This window comes from Bactrocera oleae, chromosome X (genome assembly GCF_042242935.1).
Source record: "Bactrocera oleae isolate idBacOlea1 chromosome X, idBacOlea1, whole genome shotgun sequence".
Classification (NCBI taxonomy): domain Eukaryota; kingdom Metazoa; phylum Arthropoda; class Insecta; order Diptera; family Tephritidae; genus Bactrocera; species Bactrocera oleae.
This window is the reverse complement of record NC_091541.1, coordinates 20,379,332-20,391,819: the sequence shown is the minus strand read 5'-3', so window position 1 is coordinate 20,391,819 and position 12,488 is coordinate 20,379,332. Positions and strand designations below refer to the sequence as shown.

The 12,488-nt window shown below is 38.0% G+C and overlaps 1 protein-coding gene and 1 long non-coding RNA gene across 2 annotated transcripts; both read left to right on the top strand.

The window, feature by feature from the left end:
* Window positions 1-688: 688 nt before the first annotated feature.
* On the top strand, window positions 689-1,987 carry LOC138858151 (uncharacterized). The gene is made up of 2 exons (XM_070112680.1): window positions 689-1,372; window positions 1,428-1,987. The coding sequence occupies exons 1-2, from the start codon at window positions 886-888 to the stop codon at window positions 1,865-1,867; spliced, it is 927 nt and encodes a 308-aa protein (XP_069968781.1). The 5' UTR covers window positions 689-885; the 3' UTR covers window positions 1,868-1,987.
* A 5,092-nt stretch (window positions 1,988-7,079) lies between these two features.
* LOC138858150 (uncharacterized) lies at window positions 7,080-9,180 on the top strand. The gene is made up of 3 exons (XR_011397375.1): window positions 7,080-7,983; window positions 8,054-8,491; window positions 8,553-9,180. It is a non-coding gene; the product is annotated as an uncharacterized lncRNA (long non-coding RNA).
* Window positions 9,181-12,488: the final 3,308 nt, after the last annotated feature.

The following is a 12,488-nucleotide window of genomic DNA, read 5'->3' as shown; positions in this document are numbered from 1 at the left end:
TCACTACAATGTTTCTACATATTTATTTTATGTTAATTATTTAAATATTTGCTTTAATTAAGCATTTTATTTTTACACAATTTTGGTTATATGCACAATAACAAATGGGTTCCATGTTGACAGTTAACAAGTGTTGCCATATCTATTATATATATATATAGATATATTTATATTTTGAAAGCGAATAAAAATGAATAATAAAAGAGGATTATACCCCAAATACATGAACAATTTATAATTTTGTTAATTCTCTTCTATTGATAAATTATGGTGTTGGACCGACCAGGGTTATTTTTTTGAAGCGCGGCCGAAGGCCGCCAATGCGGAAAGAAGTTTCACGCGATTGAATTTTGAACACCCCGGTGTTGGACCGACCAGGGTAATTTTTTTGAAGCGCGGCCGAAGGCCGCCAATGCGGAAAGAAGTTTCACACGATTGAATTTTGAACACCCCGGTGTTGGACCGACCAGGGTTATTTTTTTGAAGCGCGGCCGAAGGCCGCCAGTGCAAACAGGAAATCTAAATACAAAAAATTAATGTTAAAGAGGGTATATCACTCTCTTTAATCTTCAATTTCTATAACGGAATTTTCTACAACTAAACAAGGTACCGTTTCTTTTTTTGTCCGTTTTGCCATTATTTTCATATTCAAATTTAATTGGTGAATATTGTGCATATAAATCATTCCGCAAGTGTTTATATTTTTTACATAATTTTTTAAATTGTGATAATTTTTGAGAAAATGAGTGGAAATACATCAGGTATGTTATTAGAAATTTAAAATTATAACAAATATTACTTTAGACTTTTAAATAGATTGTAATGAACCGTCAACCAGCCGTGGTGCGGTAAAAAAAACAAACGTTCTCAAAGTGTCCGAAATTAATGTGGAATTTCCCTAAAATAATTCAAAATTTCGACACAACGGAGAAATGTATATCGTTTGCAGAGGAGGAGGGTTTAATTTTAAAAAGCAAACTATGTCGTACGCATAGGATACCTATGTTGGTATCCTTATCAGATAGGAGCACGGTTGGCATATTCCGATGCCGGAAAGGTGCCTGCCGTAAACGGACTGCGGTGTCGAGGTCGAGTGGGACATGGTTTGAAAACGCAAAAATACCACTGCCTCAGATTTTTTATATAATGTTTGCATTTGCATCGCACTGGTCCCATTCGCAAGTTCGAAAGAACAGTTTTATTAAGGAGCCAATTTTATCCAGCGCTACCATATGTGATTGGTACAATTACTGCCGCGAAGCTGTAGTTTTATACCAGGTTGATCACCAGGTAGCGGTAGGTAAAATTGGCGGCCCTGGTAAAATTGTTCAAATAGACGAGAGCAAATTCGGAAAACGAAAATATAACAAAGGTAATAATAAATACATTATTATTTATTATTAATTATTTAATTTTTTCTTTTTTAGGACGGAGAGTGGAAGGCCACTGGGTTTTAGGGATGGTAGAGGATGGGAGTGACGACCTTCGGCTGGAAGTGTGTCCCGATAATGTGAGGTCTGCTGAAGTGCTCATACCCTTAATTCAGAGACACGTTTTACAAGGTGGCATCATATGTACTGATTGTTGGAAGGCGTACGACTGCCTGTCCAGTCACGGGTATGAGCACCGACGCGTTAACCATAGCGATCCAGAAAATCCGTTTGTTGCCGAAGATGGAACACACACGCAGAGGATAGAATCCCAGTGGCGCGTTATCAAACGGTTTTTTTTAAAAGACAATTATAATAACAGTGAAGATTTCTCGAATTTGATTTATGAATACGTATGGCGTAAAAATGTTGCAAATCAGCATCACGATCCATTCGTAAAACTATTAGATGCAATAAAACATACCTTTAAGCCATAAAACCTGTTTCCTTTATTAAAATGGAAAATTTAGTTCATATTATTTTGTAGAGGGTAATTGGGTTTTTTATTTATTTTGATTGCTGTCATTCGTTTGGATATGGCAACACTTATTATCTGCCAACATGGAACCCATTTGTTATTGTGCATATAACCAAAATTGTGTAAAAATAAAATGCTTAATTAAAGCAAATATTTAAATAATTAACATAAAAAAAATATGTAGAAACATTGTAGTGAAGTGTTAGTGTATAAAAAGTGCATAATATGTTAAAAGTTAACCATAAATCGAGAAATTTTAAAATTAAATTTGTGAAAGTTTCAACTTAAAATGCAAATATCTCGAAAACTAGTTTCCGGCGGCAATAATTATATATATTCGTGATCTGGAGAATCTCCTCTATCCAACCATACCCCTCTTAACCCTGAAATCGTGGGATGCTAAACTAAAGTTTTCCCCTGTTTTTGTTATTATAGTCCATCTAAAAGTAGATTTCTACTTTTTCCATCATCCACATAAATTTTCGTCATCCTCGCAAAACTGTTCAAGAGCTCAAACATGTGCTATATCCGCTCCAATATACCTATAAGACGCCATTTCGAGAATGAATATTTCATGGTAGCAAATGCCCACACAAGAACATTGTCAACCTCAATGGAAATGTATTTGACAGATGGTTAGCTTTGTACATTACTTGTAGAGAAGCGGCATAAAGATTTCAAGAATGATAGAATATAAGCAGAGATGGGCACAACCTTAGCAAGTGCTAAAAGAGCGTAAGTCCCAGTTCACACACGGACTTTTTTATCGCCCAAACCGGTTTTCTGTACGCGAGGGAACGACGAGAAAAGACAAACGTACTGTGCCGCTCGTGATCGGATGGCACGTTTTTTGTTCTTGTTTGTAATAGTTTGCTGCTACGCAATTCTGATTTCCTTTTTTGCATTGACGCTTGCTTCCAAATGAACGATATGTTGGAAATTTTAATTGCGTTATCTAATTTTTGTATGTAATATACAAGAATATGCATAGAATAACATATTTGTATATATTTTAAAAAATTGTGAATAAGGATAAAATTAAGATACTCAAAATAATTTAAGTTAAATTTTAAATAACATTTAAGAGTATTGAATGTAATAATATATACATAAATGAATTCTAATACAAAAGGAGTTACTTTTTCCTTTCCATAATTACATAAAATATATGAATATTCTTTATTGAATAGAAAAAAAATATTGTATAAAAAAAATTATGGAATTTTAACACTTCCCGAAAAACTAGAAAATTCCTGTCATAAATTTGGCTTGCTAAATATTAGTAACGGGTATTCAATCAATCATGGGAATTTCCGACTTAAGTATTTCTTTGAAACTATTAAGAGAGTATTATGCATATTGTTCTACAAGAGAACTTAAAAGAACGAGAAGGTGCAGGTTCGACAGCGAACATTTGTAAACTTTCAGTCGAAGAATTCACCTCACAAGCTGGAGAAACAAATATCTCTCGCTTTTATAACAGCGGGGTGACTGTACACATACAGCCCTCTTAACATGCCTAACTGGCGAATATTGAAGAGAATATAATATGCATGCCTAGCAGGGAGTATTGATATGCCATTTGAAAAAAATATATATATTTATATGTATATGTAAATTTGTCTACGATCAACCAATGAACGAAACTCACGTTTTTTGGTTTCATGTCAAAGAGTCAATGACAATGACGCGACGACCAAGCGAGTGTTGTTGGTAGAAAATCCGAGATATTGTCATTGTAATTATGTATGTTTATATATGAACATGCATACATATTGACGCAAATTTTTGCGAGCCACGGATAAGTATTTTAAAATTGTAAACAAACATATTTTAGAATTGAAAAATATTTTAAATCAACAAAAGCTTTGTTGCCACTTTTGTCACTTTTTTCTGGATTTTGTGGGTTTGCAGGGTTGTCACTTTTCCCTTCTAGAGGGAACATCTGAAAGTTGTTCAATTTATGATTTCTGGCTTTTGTCATCGTCGCGAAAAGGCAAACACATGCTCGGGGAGATCTGTAAAGCGTTTGTTTTTATGAATAAACGACTTAGCTTATTGCAGTGCGCCAGTGTTCATGAATAAAAATTTTGTTTATGTGTCATATACTACTAATTTAGGATTTGGCTGCCATATTGATTTCTGGTGCTGCTCATGTTATTTGAAACATTTACTTTTTTGCAATGTCATACGCATATTTGTACATACATACTTACATATAGAGCAGTACGCGCACATGTATTTATTGATATGTGATAATTACAAAAATTATATTCTTCCATGTGTACATACCAGAGAATGTAAATGATCTCCATATTGATGTACATAAGTATGTATGTACATGCATAAATTATTAATTTTGTAACAATTGAAATTATAAAATGATTAAAAAAGTAAAATATATATTTTTTTGCATAATTTTTAGCATTTTATCATTCCGCATTTGTGCAAAAAAAATCATACTTAATCAATTTCTCATCATAAAATTCGTTTATATAACAAAAAAAAATCGCGCATACGTGAAGAGGCATTTGTATTTTTTGTTCAGAGTATTTCATTTGTCCCTTTATGTCGGTAGATACGTATTTCTGCCAGAGAACGTTGCTATAAATTCTCATTTCTACCAGAATACCAGAAGTTCGGATAAAGAGGCGCAGTTTGCGCCTTACGAAGTAAGGCGTAAACGGAGCGCCCTTACGTAGGACACACACACAAACAAATATGTGTTTGCCCATCTAGGTGACACGTAAATTCCAATATGTTTTTTGCTCAATTGCCACGCACCTATTGGTGGTAGGCGGGGGATTGATGATGCAAATGGAAGCCCTGAGTGAGTGGCGTGGAAATTGACCTAAAAATACTTTGCAATTTTACGTCTCACCATTTGGCGACCATTAGAGCCTAAACAGGATGAACTAGATGACGCAAACAATTAGTTTCATGTAGCCGCACAGATGCACGTTAGTTAGAGGCATCATTCACCTATATATGTTGAACAGGTGAGTAGCAATTAACAAAAACCAAAAAAAATTCGATATGGTATCCATCAGGTTGGGCACACTCGGGCCTTCCATTATCACCACCCGGCTTCCACCTCCAGGAGCGCGGCAATGCTCTAGAATACAAAATGGCAGTTTTGCCCTGCACACAGGTATTTTTCCACACTACTGCGACGTCTAGCGGCCGGAGTACGTAAGCTAATTGGGTCAAAAAATTAAATTGTCTAGAGAAAACTCGGGGCTTCCAGCTGCTTCAACAATCACCCGTCTAGCACCACTAGGAGCGTGGAAATTGACCTAAAAATACTCTGCAATACTACGTGTGACCCTTTGACTGCCATTACCGCCTTACCACGGTGAACTATACGACGAAACCTATTGAACTCATGTAGCTGCACAGATGCGCGTTAATAAGAGACATCAATCACCTATATATGTTAAACAGTTGAGTAGCAATCAACAAAAAACAAACAATTTCAATATGGTATCCATCTTGTTTTTTTCATTCCCGCTAAGGGGTGGGGGGATGAAACAAAATGGATCATCTAGAGCACAATCGGCGCTTCCATTATCACCACCAGCCACCCGGCTACCACCTCCAGGAGCGCGGCAATCCTCTAGAATACAAAATGGTAGTTTTGCCCTGCACATAGGTATTTTGCCACACTACTGCGACGCCTAGCGGCCGGAGCATGTAAGCTAGATGGGCCAAACAAATTGCATCGTCTAGAGGACACTCAGGGTTTCCACTTGCATCATCAATCACCCGCTTAGCACCACTAGTGGCGTGGTAATTGACCTAAAAATTCTTTGCATTTTTACGTGTCACTATTTGGCGGCGATTAGGGCCTAAACAGGGTGAACTAGATGAGGCAATCTATTAGATTCATGTAGCCGCACAGATGCACGTTTATTAGAGATATCAATCACCTATATATGTTCAACAGCTGAGCAGCAATTAACAAAAAACAAACAATTTCATTATGGTATCCATCATGTTTTTTTTCATTGCCGCTAAGGGTTGGGGGGATGAAACAAAGTGGATAACCTAGAGCACAATCGGCGCTTCCATTATCACCACCAGCCACCCGCCTACAAAATCCAGGAGCGTGGCAATCCTCTAGAATACAAAATGGGAGTTTTGCCTTGCACACAGGTATTTTTCCACACTACTGCGACGTCTAGCGGCCGGAGTTTGTAAGCTAGATGGGCCAAACAAATTGCATCGTCTAGAGGACACTCAGGGATTCCACTTGCATCATCAATCACCCGCTTAGCACCACTAGTGGCGTGGTAATTGAACTAAAAATTCTTTGCATTTTTACGTGTCACCATTTGGCGGCGATTAGGGCCTAAACAGGGTGAACTAGATGAGGCAATCTATTAAATTCATGTGGCCGCACAGATGCACGTTAGTTAGAGACATCATTCACCTATATATGTTGAACAGGTGAGTAGCAATTAAAAAAAAAAAAAAAATTCGATATGGTATCCATCAGCGTGGCAAGTCTCTAGAATACAAAATCCCAGTTTTGCCCTGCACACAGGTATTTTTCCACATTACTGCGACGTCTAGCCACCGGAGTATGTAAGCTAGATGGGTCAAACAAGTTGCGTCGTCTAGAAGACACTCGGGGCTTCCAGGTGCTTCATTAATCACCCGCTTAGCACCACTAGGAGCGTGGAAATTGACCTAAAAATACTCTGAAATTTTACGTGTGACCCTTTGACGGCCATTACCGCCTTAACACGGTGAACTATACGACGAAACCTATTGAACTCATGTAGCTGCACAGATACGCGTTAATTAGAGACATCAATCACCTATATATGTTGAACAGTTGAGTAGCAATTAACAAAAAACACACACATTCGATATGGTATACATCAGGTTTTTTTTTTCATTCCCGCTAAGGGAGTGGGGGGATGAAACAAAGTAGATCACCTAGAGCACAATCGGGGCTTCCATTATAACCACCGGCCACCCGGCTACCACCTCCAGAGGATTTGCATCGTCTAAAGGACACTCAGTGTTTCCACTTGCATCATCAATCACCCGCCTAGCACCACTAGTGGCGTGGTAATTGACCTAAAAATACTTTGCAATTTTACGTCTCACCATTTGGCGGCCATTAGCGCCTAAATAGGGTGATGATGCAAACTATTAGATTCATGTAGCGGCACAGATGCTCGTTTATTAGAGACATCAATTACCTATATATGTTGAACAGCTGAGCAGCAATTAACAAAAAACAAACAATTTCATTATGGTATCTATCATGTTTTTTTTCATTGCCGCTAAGGGTTGGGGGGATGAAACAAAGTGGATCCCCTAGAGCACAATCGGGGCTTCAATTATCACCACCAGCCACCCGGCTACCACCTCCAGAGGATTTGCATCGTCTAAAGGACACTCAGGGCTTCCACTTGCATCGTCAATCACCCGCCTAGCACCACTAGTGGCGTGATAATTGACCTAAAAATGCTTTGCATTTTTACGTGTCACCATTTGGCAGCCATTAGGGCCTAAACAGGGTGAACTAAATGACGCAAACTATTAGATTCAGGTAGCCGCACAGATGCACGTTTATTAGAGTCATCAATCACGTATATATGTTGAACAGCTGAGTAGCAATTAACAAAAATCAAAAAAATTCGATATGGTATCCATCAGGTAGATCATACTCGGGGCTTCCATTAACACCACCAGCTACCCGCCTACCACCTCCAGGAGCGTGGCAATCCTCTAGAATACAAAATGGTAGTTTTGCCCTGCACACAGGGATTTTTCCGCACTACTGCGACGTCTAGCGGCCGGAGTATGTAAGATAGATGGGTCAAACCAATTGCATCGTCTGAAGAATAGTCAGGGCTTCCACCTACTTAACCAACCACCCGCCTAGCACCACTAGTAGCGTGACAATTGACCTAAAAATACTTTGCAATTTTATGTGTCACCCTTTGACGGCCATTAGAGCCTATACAAGATGAACTAGACGACTCAAACTATCTGATTTATGTAGCCGCACAGGCGCACGTTAATTGGAGACATCAATCAATAATATATTTTGGACAGGTGAATAGCAATCAACAAAAAGCAAACACTTTCAATATGGTATCCATCTTGTTTTTTCATTCTTGATAAGGGAGTATGGAGGCGGGGGACGAAACAAAGTGGATCCCCTAGAGGACATTCGGAGCTTCCCCCATCCACATCAGCCACCAGCCTACCACCAGTAGGAGCGCGGCTATCCTCTAGAATAAAAAATGGCAGTTTTGCCCTGCATACAGGTATTTTTCCACACTACTGCGACGTCTAGTGCCCGGAGCATATAAGCTAGATGGGTTAAAAAATTATATCGTCTGGAAGACGCTCGCGGCTTCCAGTTGCTTCATCAATCACCCGTCTAGCACCACTAGAAGCGTGGCAATTGACCTAAAAATACTTTGCAATTTTACGTGTCCCCTTTTGACAGCCATTGTAGCCTAAACAGGATGAACTAGACGACACAAACTATCTGATTCATGTAGCCGCACAGGCGCACGTTAACTGGAGACATCAATCACCAATATATGTTGGACAGGTGAATAGCAATCAACAAAAAGCAAAAAAATATGGTATTTATCTTGTTTTCTTAATTCCAGATGAGGGAGTATGGAGGCAGGGGGATGAAACAAAGTGGATCACGTAGAGGACACTCGGTGCTTCCATTTTCACCATCAGCCACCAGCCTACCACCAACAGGAGCGTGGCTATCCTCTAGAATACAAAATGTCCGTTCTGCCCTTCACACAGGTATTTTTCCACACTACTGCGACGTCTAGAGGCCGGAGTATGTAAGCTAGATGAGTCAAACAAATTGCATCGTCTAAAGGACACTCAGGGCTTCCACTTACATCATCAATTATCCGCTTAGCACAACTAGGGGCATGGCAATTGACCTAAAAATACTTTGCAATTTTACGTGTCATCCTTTGACGGCCATAACCGCCTTAAAACGGTGAACTATACGACGCAAACTATTTCAGCCACCAGCCTACCACCAAAATAAGCGCGGCTATCCTCTGGAATAAGAAACTGTGTGTGTGTCAGCTCCGACGCACGACTGGAGTTTACTCCTCAAGTACGAGTATCTAACCATACGCAAAAAAAGTTTATTCAACTGAAAAAGATTAATATCATATGAAAGGGTAAATTTACAAATTAATGAAGAAAATAATATTCATATATAAATATAAATTTATTCATTTTATATACATTAATTATAATTAATCGGCGAAATATTTTACATTAAACTTTTTGCAATAGTAAATTTCAGATGTGCACAAATATTTAATTAGGAATGTTGTTAAATTAGGTAATTATTACTCTGACTATTGTGATTTTTTTTTAATTATTAATTTAATCAACATTGCCTTCATTATTAATAACCGTGACAAGTGGTTTATGGTAACTAAAATAAGATACATGGACGTTGATAGATACGTGGTTCACTAATCTTGAAAATACCGCATCAATGGTTGTACCATACCTCGTTGTCCCCATTGTTCTATCAGAAACAATATCTAAATTCAATTCAGATTTTAAAAATTGTATTAATGTCAATCCGTCATCTTTGCTAAGATCGACATTAAAATCGCCACTTAGTACGAGCGGCAGTAAATGGTATTCTTTCCTAAGTAGTTTCGATCCACCTTCTGTATAAGACAATAATGCCTCATGAATGAAATCTATTACATCATTAATCTTTTGATTAACAGAAATGTAAATCGAAACTATAACAATGTGATTACCGTTAGGCAAAGTACATCTCGCAGCAGATATATCTCCCAATGGAGACTGTGTTTGACTGTTGTGCTGGACATTCCTTACGAAAGTATCATTATTGCCAGTAAGCACATGGTGTAAATCATTAAGATTGTGATAAATACTGACCCCGCCTCCTCGATTAATGTCAGGACGTCGATATTGGGATATACATCTGAAATTTTCAATTTCAACGGATTCCTCGTTGCGAAGCCATGTTTCTGATAATATTTAAATATCTGCTTTTTGTATAATGTTACCACGGAGATCACGTGCATGTGCTCGGAGACTTTGGCAATTGAGCAAGAAGAGAATCATGTTTTCTTCATTTATTTTATTAAGTACAACCTGATCAACTGTTGTGAGTTGAGCAGTGGAAAGCCTCATAAATTCTTGGCGTAAAGGGGCCATTGCTGCGTTACATCGTCTACCATGATAGAAACGTTGAATGTTATTAGCAGGAACAATGTGAAGGCCTTCTTGTGACGTGACCTTGGATAAGGCTACGTAGACCAAAGATTGCGAATGTGTCTTCTGGTATTTGTATACAATTTCATCAAATGTTTCTCCTTGTGACTTGTGAATGGTCAACGCGCAAGCCGGTTTGAGTGGGAAATGATTTCTTTTGGCATGAATCGATTTATTTCGATTGAGAGGCACCGTTGCAGATCTACGGTTAATAGGAACGAATTCTCTACTGAGTCCTTTTGAGTTTGCATAAAAAGCCACTTTCCCGCGAGCTTTAACACCAACACCTTTTGGAAATAGAAGCCAAACTCGCAGTACTTTATTTTGAGGATCCAACTCAACATACGAAAGTTTACCGACCGCTCCATTGGCCAAGCCATCAGCGACGTCGATGTTGGTTGTTATCATATATGGCTTATCTACAACGAAAGTAATTTCGTAGGGCAATCCTCCTGTGTCGATTGTAGCAAACTTATGAAGCTTGTTTCTAGCAGCTCTTTCTTTTTCGTGATTTCCATCACATCCAATTATTTCGTCATCAGCAATTGAATTGGCCATTTCATCAGATGAACTCAACATTTTTAAATTATACGCGTCAACTGAGTGGTTGTCATTAAATAAACGGATTCCATCAGGACAGCGTTCTTCTGCTTCTGCTTCTGAACAAAACCTTGACTCAATCATAGCCAACTGTTGTGTATTTAATTGATCTCCATTACCGACATTTGTCAATAGTGATGAAAATTCAGAGTTTTCTTGTCGCATAACTTCGATCAATTCAAAAAAATTTATTCCTCTCCATAATTGCCGACCATCAATTCGTTGAATTTTTTGTTTCCAAATAGGAGTAGCTCTTACAGGGGGCAGTTGTCTCAAATCACCGATAAAAATTATGTGTAATCCACCAAAAGCAGCATCAGAATTACCAGTTATTTCTTTCAATCTGAGATCAATGCGCTCTAACATTTCAGCCCCAATCATGCTGATTTAATCAATTAATATCATTTTAACGAACTTGAATAAAGATCTATATAATCCTTTAACCTCGTTTGATAATGGTGTTTAAAATCCCGAAAGAGTGATTTTGAAAGCAGTATGAACAGTCGTGCCTCCTATAGCAACTGCAGCCTTTCCTGTCGATGCACATGCAAGATAAGCATTGCAGTAACCATCCGTATCAGTGAACCGATTACAGATTTCCATGATAAGTTTTATTAGGAATGTTTTTCCACATCCAGCAGGACCAGTTAAAAAAGCTGTAACGGGACTGGATTGGGAGAAGTTAACAACCATATAACATGTTGTGCTAACTCGTACTGCTTCGCATTTGTTTTTCTCATCACTTCGAGAAAATCTTGAGTCTCCATCAAATTTTCTTTCTTTTTCCATATCGCAGCTTATTCATCGTCGCTGATACCACGTCATTATTAACCCTTGAATGAGGATCTTGAAGAAGAAGTTGATACGGATCTTCCTCGACATAAACTTGATTCCGATGATCCTGTGAATCATTGAGCTCAATTTCTTCCCGACATAACCGAGAGAAAATTTCTATGGTTTTGGCAATGTCTAAATTAGATTCAAATTCTTGTCTTCTTTCTATTATGATGGCTTGATTTTCTTCAAATATGCGTAAAAATCTCATGTCTGCTAGAATATCAGTTTCTTCAATCCTAAACGGAATATGCAGAGTAACCATTTCTTTTTTGTATTCCGACAATTCCTTCCCCATGTCATAATTTCTATATCTTAAAATTTTTGGGAACTTCCGTAGTTTTACAATGACTTTAGCAGTAACATTATTCCGGGAAACAAACTGGGCTAGAGTAACATGATCAAGTTCAACTGGTCTTTTTTCGTATTTGTCAAACCAATTCTCCTTCCAAATGCGTGTGTCGTCATCATCAAGTTGTGCTAATTGCTTTATAGTTTTCCTAATTCGCTCTTGGTGTTGTGGCCAATAAGTAGGTATATATTGAACAGCTACCGACGCTTTGGACATGGGTTCTCGTAAAAAAAACCACGCAGCTTCTTGACTAGACATTTCGACACTATTGAGTACGTTGACGCTGAGTTTTTTAGTTGCAGAAATAATATCAAAGTCTGGATACTCGTTCATAATATCAACGAGTTTCTGTTGTAAGTCACTAATTCCTCTGTTCGTTTTATTAATGTAATCAACGACGTACTGGGCGCATGAATATTCTTCAGTGATGAATTGAAAATCCATATTGGACCCAACCACACTGAGAATGAAAGGATTGAAACAATTATGCCATTTTTCAGAAGGTTGCCTTTTTATAAAT